This window comes from Atheta coriaria, unplaced genomic scaffold (genome assembly GCF_025399875.1).
Source record: "Atheta coriaria isolate IRGN ID8LTWV9N9 unplaced genomic scaffold, Caltech_Dcor_3.1 hic_scaffold_5_pilon, whole genome shotgun sequence".
NCBI classification, from domain to species: domain Eukaryota; kingdom Metazoa; phylum Arthropoda; class Insecta; order Coleoptera; family Staphylinidae; genus Dalotia; species Dalotia coriaria.
The window spans coordinates 2573586-2594713 of NW_027045447.1; the positions used below are offsets into that span (position 1 = coordinate 2573586).

Here is a 21128-nt window from a genome sequence, read left to right on the forward strand (position 1 = left end):
ATAATCATCAAACCAGAAATAAACAAAGAGCTAAAAACATATATACTGGATGTTTCCGATACACTATCATCAGAAAAACGTATTTTTTTTTACTTAAATATGATATGTAATTAAGAAAAATACAATTTGATGATAATTTGCACAAATGCTCAAACCGCAACATATTCCATGACTCCACCGCCGCCGGAAATATAAATACTAAGCGCTTAGTAGTGTCTCACAACATAATTACATTTCTTTTTATACATTGTAGATGCAGATCAAATAAACACAACATTTTACATCATTCGCCACCCTCTTAGTACAATTTCCCGCACATACATTGGGATAAACAGCAAAGTCGCTAATCAATTCGTTTTAGATTCGTTATTTAAGAGTTACGAGAGGAAACTTGTTTGAATTTCTTTGATTATTGGCATTATCTTTGATTATAGCTGCCATGTTTGATCAATTTCATCTGTTTCACACAAAATATGTGGGTGTATGTGTTTGTGTGATTGGAGACTAGGTTTCGTTTAGCTTATTATACTTTTAGAACATTGTTCGTTACAATTAATTAATATTTTCGTATTAATTACGAGTGTGGTGTTGATTCGTTGTTGCGATGTTTCAGTCCGCGGTTGTTTGCCTACGCGTCGTTGGGCGCCGGCTCGTCGTCTAGGAACTCGACGTGCGTGAAAGGAAAATGGCCGGTCTTGCCGTTCACCTCGCCTTCCCATTGGCCGTTGATGTTGGTTTTGTGTACGAGGATGATATCGCCTAGTTCGAGCTTCAGTGCGGTTTCATCGTATGCATTTGGTACGCGCGCTTGTTTTACGCGTGCTCGCGCAGGTAATTGTCGTTGATATTTATGCTAAAATTAAATTAAACGCATTATAACCACAAATATTAAAACATTTAAACAGTGTCTAACCTGAATTTGATATTTTTTATTAGCGGCATCATTGTTGTGTGGCGGTGGCATGGCTTGTGCAATTGGTCCACCAGAACCCGGCCGTGGAAGATCCATCATTATTTGTCCGTCTTCCAGCTAAACATTTAAAAACAACAAGCTATTCACAAACACATTTCTACATATAAATATTACAATCACATGCAAACCAAACAAACAAAAACACTATTTTAGGTTAGATTTGGGTGCTACTAATGCATAGGTTTGGTTATGTTCATTTGTATTGCATAGTTGTGTGTTTCGTGCATAGTAATTACAATCAATTCAATACTTTTTGAACATAAGGTACAGGAATCGATCCTTTCTCCCCGTTTCCGTTGACTGCCGTCCACCATTGCTCCTCATCTTTGGAGATTATAGTCAGGATGTCACCCTTCTTAAAACGCAAATCATCTTGATCCTAAAATATAAATATAAAATGTAAACATAGTGTTAAAATAGCAAAATTGTGTTTAATACGTACTTGTCCATCAAAATCGTACCTCGCGATCACTCTTTCGACCTTTTTCTTGGCTGGCCGAATTAATGGCACCGTATCCAGATAATGAAGTTTGTAGAACGCCAGTAAATTCGGCAGATCGGTAAAGGCTTGATCACCGATTCGATAGCAGACATCCTCTGTGTGGTGCGTTTTATTTATAATGTAATGACTAACTTTACTATCTTCTCTATAAAAACAAAACAATAAACAATGATTAACTGACTGTAAAGTTTAATTTTGGGATATTTATAGCTTGAAAATTACTACATTATAACTTTTAACCAGTCAAATACAGTTGATTATATCACATTTTTAAGTGTTTGTAGATATAAATAACAAAGATAAGCAATTTATTACTAAAATTTCAACATCTATTTGTATTTTCAAGATGTTTGCACATGATTCAACGCATGTGCAATAACTCCGGCTGCTGATTGGCTTAGTGTCAATTGTCATTTTATAACGAATCATATACATTTGTGGATGTTTTGTGTTCCATAAACTTTTTGATATATATAAGCTACTCAATCAACACAATGATAACATCCTTTTTATATGAATGATCATAAATTTCCTGTATATTTGGTTGCTGACAATTATCACAGCATCCAAACACAAAATTGCAGTAAATTTTACTTACTTTACACATAATACATAATCTCCTACACTTGTAGCACTGTCTCTAATAAGGAAGACACCACTCTCCTTCTCTGCTTGCAAAATATCTGTTGCATCCCTTCTGGTAATGGACCCAAAGTACCAACTAAAAATCCAATCAAATTATTGCAATTCCCTTGGCTAAAACAGATGAAAAATATGCCATACCTGTTTCTATCATTATGATCAAAACTTGTTGCCATCTTTGCTAGAATCTAACCCACTTGTTAAACGTTTAATTATTACACAAATACACTCACAACGTGCCCGACAGCGTCTTTCACTCGTTGGTAAATTAAGTAATTGTATTAATTAACCGTTGGACGCTCGAAACCCCGACTCGATTTTGTTTCCACTCGAGTCGTTCGTTACACATACGCAGTTTTTTAAGGTTATATCTGCTACACACATCCAAAGCGCGTATTTTATCAAATAATTGATTAGGATATCCCCGACCACGGTTAAGTATACACCGTGCGAATACAGGCAGCGGTTTTCGGTAATTAGGAAAACACGGTCAGCGCATTCTGGAAGGTTCCGCGCCGCTGTTTGGCCGAAAACAATTGCAATCGACGATCACCATACAGACACACACACACGCAACACGATTGATTATGTTTAATTTAAATTAATTTATATGGAACTGGAAGACTCGAGAGGCGCGTGCTTCATCGCTGCTCTGACATGCGATGTGTTTTCACAATTCACATATTAGATTTCGCTGCGTTTAGTTTCGCGTCGCGTTACCGGATGCGATGTTTGCTTTCGTATTTATTTATAGTTCGCGTAAAAATCGCGTTTTACGATCCTGCAGGAACAATACCGGATTTTCGCACTGCGCACGACCTGTTTCCGCTTTCCCAGTGTGTTTTTCCCATCAAATCATCCGCGCTGCCATTGAAGCGAAAGAACAATCGATCTGCGCGCGAGATCGAACGGGTTCGATTGAGGACGTCCAGTTATCGGACAGCGAAGGTTTTTGATCGCGTCCGAACCCGAAGGCGTTTCGCACACAACTGACACATACAAACAAGAAAAACGCTTGGCGCTAGTTCAAGTCGCGGATAACAATTGACGACGAGCGGTTTGTTTGGTTTACAATGTACAATGTCAAGTGCATTTTGTGTGTGCGGTATTTTTACGCGTTGCGATAACGTTAGTTACGGTGGTTTCCAACTTTTACTGCGGTTGAGGAAATTATTAAAATTTATCAAATTGAAACAAACACGACACATACACGCATGTCATGCAACCACTAACAAAAAATGACAGCGGCGCAGCCCTAAATACTACGCATGTGCGTACTAATCCAAAATTTATTACTTTATTTATTAATTTAAAGAAAACAGTTCTTACCAGGTCATTGTATCGTTAAATATTGTTATTCTGAGTATCCCCACATATAAATTTACTGTTCAACTACTTTTTAAACATATTTTACGCTTAAATTTATCAGAAAATGAATTCGACCCTGCGCACGGCCATCTTGCATATGCGCAGTTTGCAACACGAAGTTCTACGACGCTTGACGAACGCAGAATAACATTCAAAATGGACGTTTGAATAAAAAATACATTCAAATTAAAAATAACATACAAGAAACATAAAATACTATTGTAAACATTTATATTATCACCGTATCACTTAAGTGATGTTCATTTTAACATCTACCTCTCCATCATATCCATTATCAGCAATGTTGTGTAAAAACTTAACATAATCTTCAGGTAAATTAGACTCGACAGCGCCGCGCCTGATAAGATTCAAGTACACCGCTGAAGGTTTGCGATCGTCTGGGAGATTAGCAAGATTATCACAAGCTGGGGGATTGTTGCACTGTTGATAAACACGACACTTGGTGAATGCACCTTCGAGCGTCTCCACGTCAACTTCCAATGGGAAATAGACGTTATCATGAACTCCCTCTTGACTAGAAGTGTTTATTAGTCTTTCTATCAATTATAAATATGATTTTACTCGTACTTATCTAAAGACGGAATGTGCTCGTTGTCGATTTCATAAATAGCGCCCCAGACATAAGCGCCCTCTTTGGGCACAATTGTTGCTGCGGCCCCTTTCCATCTCTTTGAGTAGTAATTAAAATCGAGCTGAAAATCCTAACACAGCGTCAAATACTCGTAATGTGATTACATAAGAAGGTACTTACTTTTAATTTACCACATCCGCGTTTAACAGCCGACGGATTCTGAACGTGCAGGCGTTTTGTCAGCAGATTGCTGCCGTACGCAAAGTACATGAACGTTTTGGACATATTGATTTTCTTGACACTGACTTTTTTGATATGTATCTGATTCTATTAATCATGCGATAATGATTAATCAAGCCGCGCCCGCCGACTGCGGGTTATTGGACTCTGCTATTACTTATAGGTTAACAATTAAAAATGGAAAATTACCATGACTATAACATACTCGCGGTATATGTAAACAAATACGTGTTCTATTGTAATGTTGGTTGCCTATATCAAAACATAAACTTTTGTATTTTATAAGTTTTTTGTTTAAAAATCAAAATATTGCTTTATTTTATTGTTTTAAAATTAAAAACGAACATTTGAGAAGTATTTAGTGGGTTTAAACATGTGCCATATAAAAAACAACATTTCAGTAGTTAAAATTCATAATTTAACGTCTTTCAACGCCTAAACCTGTAAAACAAACAAATTTTTCATCAAATATCAATCAATCGTTCAATTTTATTGTATTTAGTCACTCTGACCAGTGTACAACATTAGTAAACTCGGTTTTATTTAATTACTAGTCGTGGTTGATTCACAATCGTCAAATTATTATTGTAAATTCATATAGATTACAAACTAAATAAATTCTTGCTCAGTCAAACATATCCAACGCATCACATGATCGGGATTTAATTGCCCTGTTAATGAAACACTTGATTAATCTAAGAAATCACCAAACATGTGTCATTTTAAGCAAAAAGCGAAGCAAATCAAGCAAAAAGTGTCGCAGAAATCCATGGAAATTAGAGAAATGTAAACATAACCTAATATAATTACCCCTGAACATAGTTCAACGTCAAAATTGACTTCAATTCAACCTACACCAAAGCTAAACATTAGAAAACGTTAGAAAAAGTAAAGTAGCTGCGGAAAAAGCAAAGAAGCAAAGCGAATTCAGACAGATTCTGACCTTCTTTGGTAGTTGTTCCTCCTCGCGATTTCCAGCACCACATCGCCACTCTTGATGTTCTTAAACATCACAATCGCTTGATTGTGGGTTATATTATCAAGAGGTGCATCGTTTATCGATAAAATTTCATCTCCTGAACATAAAAACAGAAAATAATTACAAAATTCCATAGAAAACAATAAATTAACAATTAAACAATACCTTCTTGTAATATTGCTGATTCAGCAGCTTGTCCCTGCGGGAAAATAGTTTTGATGAAGATCCCCATCGGTCCACGAGGTGAATCAATCCCTCCAACAATAGAAAACCCTAAAGATTTCATCCCGGGACCTTTTCTGAATGTCGCAGAGTAAACCTGCTGAGTTTTACGTGCTGCAGGGATTGGTACAGCAATACTACACCTCCTACTTCCGTAGTTCTCCAAATTCGAACAGGAGAACTTCCGCATTCCGGTGAGTTTCTTCGGACTGGCGGGAATTTTAAAATTTCCATTATTCCCATTACCTAATTGACTTGCTGATGACGAATGCGGTGATCTTACAGTGGGCACTTTAAAATTATTCGATTTTGTCGACGTTGCATAACCATCTGTGAAAGTCACCCGTGTCTCGACGCCATTTTGATTACTTTGATGTGGAATATTGTGGTTATGACTAGTTTTTGTAACCGGACTGATTACAGGATTACTCGGGTGTTTATTCAGGGAGTATTTATGACTTGGACTGGTTTTTCGGACGTGCGGGACGTATTCTTGGAAGTCGGACACATTGGCAGTGTATTTTGAATACGAAGGTGAGTAGGGTTGAGCAAAACGGTTGCCGAACGTGTCCGAAACAGTCGAGACTTTTCTTTCGCTTGGTTTGAAGCGACTTATTACAATCTCCAGTTCGCCATTTTGTGCACGCAGTGAGGAAACTGCTTGGTCCAGGGTGGAGCCCCGCAGACGTGTGCCGTTTACTTTTACTACTTCATCGCCAATGAAAATATTTCCATTTCTAGAATTAAAACAAAAAAATGTGTTTAATATAGGCAACCATATATACATGAATATTTAATGTAGGCTATGTTTTGTATTGTACCTTTCTGCAGCTGAAGCAGGAATTATCTCACTTACAACGTAAGATTTTAAATAATCCGCTGGGTTTTTCACTTGAATTTCGATTCCTATCACTTCGGATGAATCCAAACGTAGTCTGACGCATTTATATTCTTTTTCGAGGATAGGTGTGCGTTTCTCAGGAGATAAAACTTGATTTTCCGGTTTTAAACTAAGCTGGTCTAATTTTTCGGTGAAAGTATGACTTAATTCAGTATAACTTAACTTTTTTTCTTCTAAAAAAAAACATAAAACATATATTTTATGACAAAATGGCGGCCATTTTACTAACCTTGCATTTCTTTCTCTTTGGCTTCCTTCATAAAATCCCTATTCACATGTTTTTCAACATTCGCAGGTGAATACTCTTTACTATTCCCAAAAATCTTCGACGCTTTCTTCCTTGATAACAAAGTATCAAAATCTCCACTCGTTGATCTCGGCCTCTTCGGTGTCGTACCGGAACCTCTATGCACCGCCATTCGTTGCATCTTCAACGTGGAATGATGATCCTCGTCGTCGTCGTCTTCGGCTGTATCAGTATCGTCTTCGTAAGTGTTAAATCTCTTCGGAGTCGTTGATAATGTCGCCTGTGCGGGTGTCTGCTGTCCATTGGTCATATTCGTATCGTTCGTTATGGTAATGTCATTAGTATCAATCGGAGTGTTAATATTTGCAGTGCAATTAGCTTCTTCTCTCATATCCGGACTGTGCTCGGAAAGTTCAGATTTTATCGAACCTCGCGGTGAATCCAAGCCGGTTCGAGTCGAATCACTTCCATAACCACTTTCATCGCTTTTAATCAACAGAGAATTCAAAACTGAAGATATTTCTGTGTTAGAAAGACTTTTTCGTGATTGTTTTATTAATTCTGAAAGACTTGTAACACTGGTTGCAGAATTTCGTTTGTAATCACCTTCATCGTCTGATTTTGAAGAAGATCGCATGAACATATTACGTACACCTCGGAATTTTTTGCCTAATCGAGGAGTACCTTTCTGTGCATCTTGCAGAATCGAAAAAGCTTTCGATTTGGACATTTTTTTATCACGACTTTCGCGTTCCCGCAACTCTTTATCTTGTTCATGATTTAAATCTGATAACATATCGATTAATTCTTGTTTATTCGGTTTAATTATCGATAAATAATTCAGAAGTTGTTCTTCAGTCAATGCTAGATTATCCGCGGTGGATCTAAACTTTTTCTTGTGTCGTAACGTGCGTTTTCCAGATTCTTTCGCGAAAAATTTACATTGTGAGCCTTCATTATCCGTTTCTGTGTCTGAAAATTTATCTCCAACACGTTGGATTAGATTTCGTAAAGATTCTACTCTTGAAATGCGTTTTTCTTGCACCACAGGTGATACTGGATTACTTGTTGGTGTTTGTGTGTATTGTTTTCTTCTCGTTGGTGTGTTTGTTAATAATTCCGAAGAGTCTGCACGTTTGAGTTTGTCCCATTTCTCACCGACGCGTTTACTCCATGTTGCACGACCTGGAAGTTTTATTATAGGCAACCCAATATGCACTTAAAATGTGTCTTACTAGATTTTGGTGATGCATCCCTGGAATGAACCGGAGTGATTTGTGAGGTTATCACTGGTGCCGGATGCGTGGGTTGGGCATTTTGTGTCTGGTCTTCGTATCCGTCGGTGAGGGGTGATAAACTCACTAATTGGGGGTTGGGGTCGGAGCATCGTCGTCGAAATAATCGCATCATTTCATTGAGAGTCGTTTTAAACGTTAGTTTCTGTAAAATAAGGTTTTTATTGCTCAATTTTTAATATTGCAATTGTAAAATATGAAATTTATTATATACTAGCATTTGCCCGCGACTTCATCCCGGTAGTGTTTAATACAAATGTAATTTGTTTTTACTTTCTTTTTCTAGACATGTATGTGTAAACTCTATCAATAAGATTCGCAAATTTATTTTAAAGAAATAAATTATATAAAGAATTGCTATTAATGCACTTCAGCGCGCCATCTAGGATTCAACTATTTAACTATAACTATGATTGAATCTCAATGCCAACTTTTATCCTATAGAAAAGAGCTGTCTTTAGTGTTTTCCCGGCAATTATTCAAAATTTTCTCGCCGTAAAAAACGATCCTTGGACTTTAACGAATATTTAAAACAAAGAATTGGTCAAATTGGTTCAGGCGTTGTTGAGTTATGCGCTTTCCAACAGATTTTTCATTTTAAAATTATAGATTACTTCATTTTTATGTTTTGATAGTTTGTTTATAATATAATTTCATTATAAACTGCTTTATTAGTAATATTCTAGTGAAATTGAACGTAAATATCATAAATCTGTGTTTATTTGCAATAAATTAATTGTATACATTCTAATACTGTTTAGAAAGGATGAATTAATGATGGAAAACCGCCGGAATGCCAATTGCATTCAAAGAGCAGGTTGGTTTTCTTACAGAAGGCAGCAAACGCAATAGATTCGTGAGTTATGATCACATGCAAGGCGATCATTAAACGCGACGCGCCGCTTGGCGTTTGCTGGTTTCCTTGAACCAATAAACACACCAATTACCCATTACTATTTACCATGACTAGTGCCCACTTGATTATTTCTTATTGCGGCCTGCGCGGTGAGAAAATTGCATTCGTTATTAGGACATATTGAGTATCAGCAATTTATTGAAATCATTATATTGCACCTGTGGTGAGATTACAACGGGAGATACTTTAAAATAACATAAAAATTAAATTCAACAAAATGGCGGATGTAGAATTGCATTGATCGTGGCGTTCCGTTAGAAAAAACGCCAATCTGCATGTGTATACTTTACAAGAATGTTTAACAAAGGTAAACAACTACAATCCGAATACCTAAATCGAAATTTGCATGAATAAATGAACACGTACGGAGTTGTACGACAAAGTCGACAATGTGTCAATGCGACGAAGCGTGGTCGTTCCATTACTGATTCAGGGAGACTCGCTGTGGACAGGAAAAAGATTCGTTCGTATTCACGTATTCAAAGTTTGACTTATATATACCGAATGTATCAATAAAAACAATAAAAACAAAAAATAAAAATAAAAATTTGTATTGTATGCAACCAGTCATGAATCAGAACACAACTGGTTGCCTATAATAACTTATTTACATAAAAAAAAACAAAAAAATAATAAATTTTACTAAACAAATACTCAAAAACAATCAGAATAAACACGTTTTAATTTCCTAATTAATAATTATACGCTTAACCGCTCTTAAATCATTGCTTCTATGAATAATTAAGCTAATGCGATCGTTTAGTCGTCGGCCATTTTGATATCCACCTCATAATATAAATTCACTAATTATTTTATTAGATTGGAAGGTCATTATCGTATTATGTTGGTTTATTGCGTCATAAATTAAAACAAAACGTCTATTGGTTGCGATAACTTCCTGTGCACGAGCGTAAATCATCTACGATCATAAAATTTCATTAAAGGAAACGCAATACCTCGGGAATCCATGCGAATCGGCGAGAACCAATAACACTTTGCTTTAATAATTAATATTTTATCGTTTGTTGTATTATTAACAGGTTTGTAGCAAAAAAATTATGCGGGAAGATAAAATTTGTTGTTATGGGAAACAATAATAATAAAAATTCTCAGCATTGTTGTAAAATTTTATATTTAACCTAACTTTTCAACTTTGAACCTTTATTTCTGTCAAAATAGTAAGTTTTAGTTTTAGTTTAGTAGCTGGTTCATAGAGGGCGCTTAGATTTTATATATTTTTATGTTATTTTCTATGATTTTCCGTTATAAATGATAATATTACCAAAATATTAACAAATACAATAAATTTTATTCAATTATGTTTATTTAACTCATCAAATTTGTAAATAATAAATAATTCTTGCGTGTCGTTGCGTTTTCGTCTCGTTCCGATGGATAATTGGGCCTCGGAGGCTTTGCGCAGCTCTCTTAAGCAAACATTTAAATATTCCAATTAGCTCACCGCACGAATATGCGCGCCATCGATAAAACCGAATCGAAATACCACCGAACTAGCAATAATCAAGATGGAAATTGCGCGCAATAAAAAGTTACAATGTTACCTAAAGAGTTACGCATAAATTGGCATGTTAAGAATGACTTAACGATCCAATTAGTTTATTATTCGCATTTGAATATTAATTCGCACCGAAACAGTACATCAAAACCAGCGACTGACCAAAAACCAATCAATTAATCAAAGCGAATAACTATATGTAAATAAATCATTGAGATTATTCATTGGATAACGAAATTCAATTATAAAACCACCGGAAATTGAATTAAATTTGAATATTTTTTGTGTTACCTTCGTTTTTTTATTTAGTTGAAGTGGTTATGTGTAATTTTGGTTGCCTATATTAAAACTAATCAAATTTAGATACTTTTATATTTTTAGGCGAAAAGAAGCATTTGTTGTTGTTGTTTATTATGATTTGTATTGCTGCACATCAATAGTAATCATCAGCAATAATTAGAAATTACGAGATGTTGCGCCATGATGTAAGACAGCTTAAGGTTGTATATTGTATATTGCTTGTGCAATATGTTGATGAGCAGGATGTGTGAGGAAATTTGTGATGTGAAAATAATCGCTACATGTGATATTTGCAAACCAGTGCGAGGCGATGAGATAATGCACTATAATTACTGTAATTAAACGGATTGCGATGCATTTAATTACACATTTTGTTCGGAATTCATCAATCAACACATCGTTACTTCCCAGGTTTTTATATTTACCTAATATAGGCAACTAAATAAACAGAGTTTCCTATTAGTTGCATATAAGGGTAAAATATGTTAAAATCTGAAATAAATTGATAAATTTTTAACATTTTGGTGTTTTAATAATGACATTTTGTTCAGAACTCACATTTATTTCATATTTATCTCTATTTACGTACTTTATGCAACCAAAGAAACAAAGTTTCCTATTTTTTTATTAAATTTGTAAATTTTGTACATTTTGGCCTATTAAAAATGACATTTTCCCCAAAATTCATCTATCAACACATTTCTTTCACATTTCTCTGCATTTACTTACTATATACAACCAGAGAAACAAAATTTCAAACTTTTGCTATTTTAGTTGCATATAAATGAAAAATACGTTTAAATAAGAAATAAATTCGTGAATTTTATACATTTTAGCGAATTAATAATGACATTTTTTTCAGAATTCACATTTATTTCACATTTATCTCAATTCACGTACTATATGCAACCAAACCAACAAAATTTCCTATTTTTGCTTGCATATAAGTGTAAAATATGTTAAAATATGATATAAATTCGTAAATTGTGTACATGTTGGCGTATGAATAATGATCCCCTTGGATCAACATCGTTGCAACGGTTGTGTGCACCCACACGAGATTCCTAGCTGGTTTTATCGCGGGCAATTGCACTCGAAGAGCAAACGGCGCTAGTTTGGCGCAAAACTAAACTTTAACACACCTTTGTCTTTCCAGCATTACTTCGGTTTTATTATCCGCTATATTCCGTGCGTTTTGTTGGCTCAACATTAATTTTACAATCGCATTCAAATTTATGCCGCAGAGCGTTAAAGTCTAGGTATCATTGCAATTAATTGCCATTAACAATTGAACATTTAGACGGTGAAGAAGAAAAGAAAAGAAAAGAATAGAATGAAATATATTCGTGCGGAATTATCAGACCAGAGTAATCGGTCACACTGTTTTCATTCGGCAGGTTTCTTTTATGCATCAGAATAAAACCAAACAAAAGCCACACAACCAAATTTAAAATATAATGGGTACATTTGTTGAAGAAGAGAAGAAAAGAAGAGAAATTGAAAAGTTTCGATTCACAATGAACTAGAAGATGTTATAATTTAAAAGTGAAATGACACATGTGATGAAAAGAAGGATAGATTTGTCAAATGTCAATAAAAAAACATTTATAACCTCAAATAACCTAAGAAGTAATAAAACGGAGTAAATATCAGAAATAATGCCAAAAATGTAATAAAATACTAATTAATTACCCTACCACTAATTAAATCACGTTTTTACACTTATATGGAACCAAATTAGCAAAAATAAGGTTTGTTTCTTTGGTTGCATGTAGTATTATGTAATGACACATACGATAAAAAAAAGTTTTTAAGGTTAGATTTGTTAAATGTCAAAGAAAAGCAATTATAACCTCAAATAACCTCTGCAAAAGTAATAAAACGGAGCAAACAACAAAAACAATGCCAAAAAATATTATAAAACCCTAAATAAATCAGTTGCACATATTTTACACTTAAATAGAACTAAAACATCAAAAAAAGAGAAATTTGTCTCTTTGGTTGCATATATTAGTTATACATGTGATAAAAAGACATTTTTAAGGTTACATTTGTCAAATGTCAATAAAAAAACTATTTATAACCTCAAATAACCCCAGAAAAAGTAATAAAATATACCAAATAACTAAAATAATGACAAAAAATGTAATAAAACACTAATATTAATTACACTACCACTAATTTAATAATTTGCCTGTATTTTACCCGTATATGGAACCAAGATAGCAAAAATAGGGAATTTTGCTCCTTTGGTTGCATATATTAAGTAATGACACATCCGATAAAAAAGTTTTAAAGGTTATATTTGTCAAATGTCAATAAAAACCATTTATAACCTCAAATAACCTCAGAAAAGTAATAAAACAAACCAAATAACAGAAATAATGCCAAAAATGTAATAAAACACTAATTAATTACTCTACCACTAATTAAATCCCTCTTTTATTAGGTTTTTTTTGTGCTGAATTAAATTAATCTTCAGCAAAATAACAAAATAATTGCAAGTAATCATTTCATTTCCATTTCCATCAACCCACATGATAAATCATTAATTATTACGAATTATGATATTGATATCACTATTGTGCATTTAATATTTATTGAACAATAACAATTATAACAAGTATTATTAATTAATTAAACGCCAACTCTTTCCCATGATGACTTTGCGTAGTTATCTGTTTGTTAGATTACTGTGTGTTTAATTGAAATGAATGCATGTTGCGTTTGCGTTGCGTTGGTTAATATTGTTGGCACATTAATGGGCAAGTGCGAGGCGTTAAACATTGGATTGCGAATATGGTCGTATCGATGGCGGCGCGGTGCACGGATAATTCGTTTTGCGCGTACCTAGCTTTTACGACACGTGCCCACACGAAGCTTTTATTCATTTGTCGTTAGGTTCGAGATTCGAGAGATTGCGCGATTGGGATTTAGAGTTTTTATCTCGCGGAGACATGGAAAGGAAATGTTGAAATCATGTTAGCAATTTATTTTCATATTATAGAGGTGTTTTGTTAAAAAATCATTATATTTTGTTTGGTTATTATTTAATTAACGAAATCTCTAATATTTGCGTTGTTATCATTTATTTTTATTTTTAAACATGTTTTGCTTGATGGTTAAGTGTAATTTTGGTTGCCCATATTAAAAATAATCAAATTTTAATAAGTTTTTAACAGAAAAGTATTTTTAGGTATATTAAGTATCAAGTGGAGAGCGTTTAATCAATTTAGTGTTTAATAATGTTTAGCCACGTGATGCTTTCGCTATTTTTTCTACTTTTACTCTATTTCCACGTCTTGTGCTGTATCGTAGGCAAATACCAAGGCATAATCTTGATCCCGTTACTAAAACCCGTGGTTAAAGTACTTTAGTCACAGCCTTAGCCCTCCATGATTAAAGTACCACTTTTTGTGTCTCAAAACCAAGAAAAAAGATGGCGCTTTAAAGGTGGAAGTAGAAAAACTTATTTATTACTGGAATTATTAGTTGAAAATGGAAATAAACAATTTATTTTGTGTATAATTAATCTTAAAATCCAAAAAACTTAAATTCTTCGATTTTTTTAATTTGATTAAAATAAATATACTGTTTGTTTTCCGCTTTGTCATTATTTCCAAAGCGAATAACACAAAATCGAAGAAGAAAATGCGAGTAATGAGTATAATATACGACACCGCCTGCCGGTCGCAGACGACAGATGGTTAATAGCGTTAAAATGTTAAACTGTTGAGGTAGTTTTACTTCGAAGGCCTCTGATGGCTGGAAGCGTTCATAAGTGTAATTTGAGCATGCAATTTGCGCCTTGTCTTGTCTCATGCCGCCTTGTGTGCTCTGTTTGGCCGTAAACTTTCGTTTTTAACTCACACGACACATCTTTCACTTGTTTATGTTTATTTCTTTACTTTCATGCACTTGCACTTATCAATAATTCAATCAACTTTTTTCTTAAACAAAAAAAATTAAATTTCTGATTGAATTTGGTAAACAATTAGTAATATTACAATGTAACAATTGGAATTATGTATTAGGTCATTTTGCTTTGATGACAAATTATGTTTTGATCTTTTAAAGGTGGTAATTTTTAGTGATTCATAAATTTGCATTAGACGCATTTTAAAAATGAGAATATATAATAATGACATCACAAGAAATAAATAATAGCAAAGTAAGTTTTAAGTGACTAAACGTGAGTATTTGTTTTGGGATTGTGCTGCACCAGGCGCAAGCTCCACCCCGTGACTAAAGCCTGTGAGTAAAGTACTTTAGTCACGGCATTGGTCGATAGTGATTAAAGTACCACGTTTTATTTCTTAAAATTGTGGAAAACGGGCGATTTAAATGTAAAAATAGAAAAATAAAATTTAAAAATAAGTTGTAATAAGTTTTGAGTTGCGGTATAAGTATCGAACGCAACTATTAGTGATGTTATACACGTACTAATTTATGGTTGCCATAACAACGATATATGTGAATTGTGTGTGTGTGTATCTAATTATTCCGTCCTTATCCACATTATCCTCATGCAAATTGCCTGCTTTCCAATTGCAATCATTATTAATTAATAATTATTGATGCATGACAATTAAAACTGGTGAAATCAAACCGAAATTGGAATTGAAATCGAGGCAATGAGCGATTCGACAATGGCAACTAAAATTACGAAAACAGCAAAATGCACTTAACATCCAAATAAATGATAGAATCGATAATAACGACAATTTCGGTGGTTTTCTTGGAAATTAGCGGAAAATAGAATTTCACGAGCTTGAAATTAAGGTTATGTATATGACACATACAAAATCTCATTGAACTGATATAATCCTAGAAATTTTTTACATCTAACCTAAAAAACATTGTAATTATAACCTGAAAAAAAAAACAAAAAACAATTGTAAAATACCAATTGGCGCAAAGAACTTAAAACTAAAGTCAGAAATAATAGAAACTTTGCTGTATTTGACTAAAATTGCGTTCTTTCTGCAGATTAAATGCAGTAAACATCAAGTTTAGCAATTTGTTAACTCAACTATGACGTCACACGCAACACCAAACATAAAGACGCGACAACAAACCAAAATAAGACAAAAATAGTATATTAAGTATCAAGTGGCTAAACGGGCGTTTTAATCACGAGATTGATCCACCCCGTGACTAAAGTGCGTGACTAAAGCACTTTAGTAACGGTCTTGATCGTCCGTGTATAAAACAGAAATATGTAGAATTTTTGTGTCTCAAAACCATGAAAAAACTGGCGCTGTATAGGTGGAAGTAGAAAAATATATAAATTAGACCAATAATATCTCCAAAATTACGTTTTTCTTTCTTCTAACATTCGAATATACATTTTTATCTGAAATTAATATTAATATTTCATGTTTCAAAGTTGGAAAGTGTAAAATTTTAAAATTTAATTTTGTGCACATGTTGTGCTATTATGCGTTATTACATTATGCGTAACAATGCCGATCGATTGAATCGCGTCCGCCGCAGTTATTGTTTCTTTCGCCTTTTTCCACTCGGCAAATCGCAAAAATTGAAAGCCCATCGCCGCATAATTGAAACGGTTCGTATTGCGCGCATTGTGCGCGCTCCTTTCGAAAATGAATCGCGCACATCATCTCTAAACCCAACAATGAGCGAACGCATGCAGATGGATCAACCATGAACATTCAGTATTAAGCGTACATTAAGTGCTTGTACTTGCTCGGCGCACATTGCTGTAGCAAACAAATGAAACACGCCAAAGCAGAGAGAAGAGATTGAAACGAATCGGAAGAATGCGTGATGCGGTACGATGTGGAATGTTAAATTGAAGGAGATGACACGAACGAGATGATTTTGCAAAATCGTATATTCTAACTGTGTTCGCTTCGTTCGCTTGTGCTTCACTTGTCTCGGCTGTAACTCACTCTTGGATTGCTTAGCGACGACGTTTTGCTTTGGATATTCCGAACTGTGAAAGGCTTTTCATGAACGATTCGTTTGCTGCAAAGCGAAAGAGAGTGTGCTTTGGAAGGATGGAAAGAATGCCAAACGAATTATTTATTAACTGTGCTTTCATAGAAAATATAAATAAATGATAACGTACGACGTGAATAATGAGAAAGCATTAAACATTGCATATTATATTCAGATTTTTACTGAAAGTCATTTATAATTAGCGAATAATTTGTTTTTTTGATATTTTGATTGCGATTATCTCGTAAACTAAAAGTGATAATGAGGAACGGATTGAAGATACTTAATTTACGAAAAATTCTCTATAAGATTAGCAACTTTTATTGGAAATCTAATAAAGGAAAAATTAATTTTTATCGAAAAATATGTTGCAAATGTGTTGTGTTACAAGTTTTTTTTAAGTAATTTCGGTAGCGAATATTTTCTAAACAAAGAGAGATAGAGACTAATGGATAGAAGACCATGAAAGTTTGGAAAATTTTTTAAAAGACAAATTAATAAAATGTATAAATTTCATGGAGTAAAAGGTCAGAAAACGTGACCAAAATTACAAATTTGAGAATTTTTAAAATTTTTTTGCACATTTTTCACAGTTCTTTCAATTGCGAATATCTCGGAAACTAAAAGTTATAGAGAAGAACGGATTGAAGAATTATAATCTACGGGAAATTCTCTATAATAAATTATAATAAAATCGTAAAAATAAAAAATAACCAACAATATAACATTAGTTTCCGATTTGAAACATGTATATGGTTTATAATTGCAGGTATTGCACAAAATTAGAAAAAAACTTTATATTCATATAAACAATTTGTTAGTTTCAGGTAGTAATATAGCTTTCCACGTGTTTATTTCCTATTTTCGCATCGCAAAATCACGAACTTCCTCGCTCGCTGCCGCCGCACAGATAACAAACTCTGCGTGGCGTTCACGTCTGCGCTGGATATTCAATTAGCAGTGATTAGCGCGGATTACCAGGCTGGGAACGCACGCGATTACACGGAATTGCACAATTTGCACAATTTGTACAATTTGTTGATTAGCTAGGTCACAAACTAACTCTCTAGCCTAGTCTAGCTCATCAACACCCACCCGGAATTACAACTTCAAACAAGAAAAAAATAAGGAAATAAATATCATCAATTTATAATATAAAAATAAATAGCAAAATCTGTTGGAAAGCGCATAACTCCACAACGCGTAGACCAATTTGGCTAATTCTTTATTTTAATGTTTGTTAAAGTCCAAGGATGGTTATTACGTCAAGAAAAATTCGAATAATTGCCGGGAAAACCCTAAAAACAGCTCTTTTCAATAAGATAAAAGTTGGCATTGAAATTCAATCATAGTTATAGTTAAATAGTTGAATCCGAGATGGCGCACTGAAATGCATTATTAGCAATTCTTTATATAATTAATTTCTTTAAAATAAAATTGCGAATCTTATTGATACGATTAACACATTCTATGTCTAGAACAAGAGAGTAAAAATTACATTTTTATTTAACAATACCGGGATCAAGTCGCGGGCAAAAGCTAGTTATCAATATTAATATAATAACAATAATAATAATATGGATATGGCAATGTATAAAATTTTATATGAAACAAATTGCTTATTTAACATGCACCCCAAGTAAACTGGGGTTGAATTTCAAAAAGTTCTAGATTTAATTGGGTCAATCGAGGGTCTGGGTCTCGTCAGTGGGTCGTGCCCTAGTTTTCCTGTCGAGAAAACTCCCTTTGTCCTCGACACACTCTCCAAACTCAATACCAACAACAAAACACATCCTAAACTTGAATACTCAGCAAAATCTATTAATCAACATCCGGAATAATTATTAATACACATTATTTTGACGAATTTATATCAAAATTAACCGCAAAACCAAATTTCTATTACTCAGATTAGAATATCGCTTGTTTCCGCTTGTGACTGTTTTGTTTTGCGCATATTTTTTTAGTTTTACGCAACGTGTTGGGTCTAAACACGTATTTAATCATAATTTAAGTAAGTGTTAATTCAAGTGCGAGTACTTAATCTTCATGTGTCAGCACTTCGGCAGGTAAACACTTCGTGCAAGAGTCGCGATGTTTTCTGCGACAGTTTCAATAATACAAGTAATTGAAACGTGACATGAATTAAAACGCGTGCGCAGGTCATACGTGCTTGATAAAATAATAACACGACAATTAAAAACAAAGATTTTTTTTAGTAAAATGATGAATTTATTCTGAAAATAATAAAAATGCAATTAATAAAGTGGAAATTTAAGTTTTTTCTAGAAATTTTGTATTAATTTCAGGAATTTTTAATTGAATTTAACAAAAAAATATATTTTACTTAGTTTTTCTTTGTTTTAAACGTAAAAACAACAAAATTTATTCAAGTTCTTCAATTTTCTCTTTAAAATTGACCTTTTACCGTTGATTTGACTTGTAACAACTAAATTTACAACTAAAATAAAAAATTTCAATAAAATTAACAATTTCTACTTCTACCTTTAAAGCGCCACTTTTTCCACTGTTTTGAGACACAAAAAGTGCTACTTTAAACACGGATGGTCAAGGTCGTGACTAAAGTAATGACTAAAATAACAGCACGTGGCTAAACGTTGACAAAAACTTTGTTATAGAAATTGAGTTTTTAAGATTTTTGAATAAAAATAACAAAATCATATTTTATTTAGTTTTTCAGTGTTTTAAACGTAGAAACAATAAAATCAATAAAATCATAAACAATCTTATTTCTTCTATTTTATATTCTAGATTAACCTATCTCTGTGTTTTTACCTGTAAAAATCTAATTTCTAACCTAAAAATTATAAATTTCTTTAATTTCCACATGTAATTAACTTTTTCCTAAGGTTTTACACGAAATCTAAAATAAAATCTTTCTGTATACACCTTGGATACGGCTTTACTGGTCAATATTAACTTAATTAATGTCGTTACGTCGTTAACTTTATTTACCCAGCGACTTTACGCACGAATAAAACACTCACACAAATAAAAAAGTCACGCGCGCAAATTACGTGATAAAATAGTGATAAGAACGTCCTGCTAAATTAATAACAATGAATTATTTCGCATTGTTGTTCCTCTACATCTCCCAAAATATATTAATATTTTTAATACTCTTAATAAATTATTCAAAATTAAAAATATTTATGAAATACTTTTGATCTATTTTGAGTTGTGAATGCTTCAGACACCCACGATCGTTCGCGAACGTTCACTAATGTGCTGCAAGACACCAGACTCAAAACACAACCACACAATGTCCATAAAAGTGCGAATAACGCGCTGTTTTTATTGGAATATCAATGTGAATCATTAAAATCAACGAAAACCGAACAAATCGAGTGTGAAACTCAGGAAACTTTACCGTTTTGTTTTGTGGTTGTTTACTTCGAGAGTTTACTCGTAAAAGTATTATTTTAACGCATAAATATGGTGTAAAACTAATAACAATTAATGTTTTTATTTGAGTTGCAATGGGTTTTACGTTGTTTGCATAAAAATATTCGAAATGGTCGATAAATAATGCGTGATATTGCCTTTTACACCTTTTACTTGTTTTTTGGCATTAAATCGACTGTAAAATTAAAAATAATTATTATTTTTACCCAAATCTTTGTTTAAAACATAAATAAATAATTTTTTATATATTTTAAGCAATTTTTGATGCATAAAAACTAAATTTTTGTTAATTATTGTTTAATTACCGATTTTTATTATTAAATCTTCTGTAAATTCAAAAATAACACATTTTTCCATAAAATTATTAATTTAATTGTTATTCATAAACATATTTAAGATGTTTGTAGAGTTTGTGCAATACTGGATAAGAAATGGCGACATTTGCAAGTTGTTTATGAAGTTTCTCGCTTCATTTCACACCGATTTCGACATCTTTGCTTAAGAAATCAACAAATACCCGCAACAAGATAACAAATTATCATATTATTAATAAAACTTTGACTTACCTGTTAAATAAAATTGAATGTGTGTAAAACTAGTGGTTGTTTGGTCAACGGTCGATTATTTATCAATCGTTAAAGTTGTTATTCGCCGTTGTCGTCGTCGTCGATTAAACCTTTTGTTTGCGGCGCGCGCGCACGAATTTTATTAACCCATGAGAGATGATACGCACTGATACCGCACGCTTGGTTTATGATCGTCCACGATTCACGACATTTGTCCGCGACCGCGTGGTCGTTATCTCGTCTCGCGCCTCACCTGCCGACGAAGGACTTCTTCTTGCGACTAAACGCGCCGCGCACCGCAAACGCGATAGAACCGCGCACAAGCGACTTACGAAAAATTCACCAGCGCTAAAGTTGAGCGCGGTCGGGAGCGCTCGACGAATGCGCGCACGCCGACGAATTCGCGACGTTTTGTTTGCCTTTCGAAACGAACTCCACAATCCGCGTAAACCAAGCGTATCGCGAGAATGATTCCGCAG

The 21128-nt window shown here is 33.6% G+C and overlaps 3 protein-coding genes across 4 annotated transcripts; all 3 read right to left on the reverse strand.

The window, feature by feature from the left end:
* Positions 1–210: 210 nt before the first annotated feature.
* LOC135792716 (adapter molecule Crk-like) lies at positions 211–3321 on the reverse strand. The gene is made up of 6 exons (XM_065303403.1): positions 2259–3321; positions 2074–2196; positions 1416–1620; positions 1224–1352; positions 914–1030; positions 211–853 (listed from the first exon to the last, which is right to left on the reverse strand). The coding sequence occupies exons 1-6, from the start codon at positions 2291–2293 to the stop codon at positions 629–631; spliced, it is 834 nt and encodes a 277-aa protein (XP_065159475.1). The 5' UTR covers positions 2294–3321; the 3' UTR covers positions 211–628.
* Positions 3322–3644: 323 nt separating this feature from the next.
* On the reverse strand, positions 3645–4537 carry LOC135792717 (gamma-glutamylcyclotransferase-like). The gene is made up of 3 exons (XM_065303404.1): positions 4258–4537; positions 4074–4207; positions 3645–4020 (listed from the first exon to the last, which is right to left on the reverse strand). The coding sequence occupies exons 1-3, from the start codon at positions 4360–4362 to the stop codon at positions 3735–3737; spliced, it is 525 nt and encodes a 174-aa protein (XP_065159476.1). The 5' UTR covers positions 4363–4537; the 3' UTR covers positions 3645–3734.
* A 125-nt stretch (positions 4538–4662) lies between these two features.
* LOC135792714 (uncharacterized) lies at positions 4663–21019 on the reverse strand. 2 transcript variants are annotated; one of them, XM_065303401.1, is made up of 7 exons: positions 20650–21019; positions 7902–8106; positions 6649–7851; positions 6340–6592; positions 5462–6255; positions 5261–5393; positions 4663–4758 (listed from the first exon to the last, which is right to left on the reverse strand). In XM_065303401.1, exons 2-7 carry the CDS (start codon positions 8074–8076, stop codon positions 4746–4748), a joined length of 2571 nt encoding a protein of 856 aa, XP_065159473.1. In that variant the 5' UTR covers positions 8077–8106; positions 20650–21019; the 3' UTR covers positions 4663–4745. The 2 variants fall into 2 exon arrangements, with proteins under 2 accessions (XP_065159473.1, XP_065159472.1); XM_065303400.1 differs by lacking the exon at positions 4663–4758 and adding an exon at positions 4787–4988.
* Positions 21020–21128: the final 109 nt, after the last annotated feature.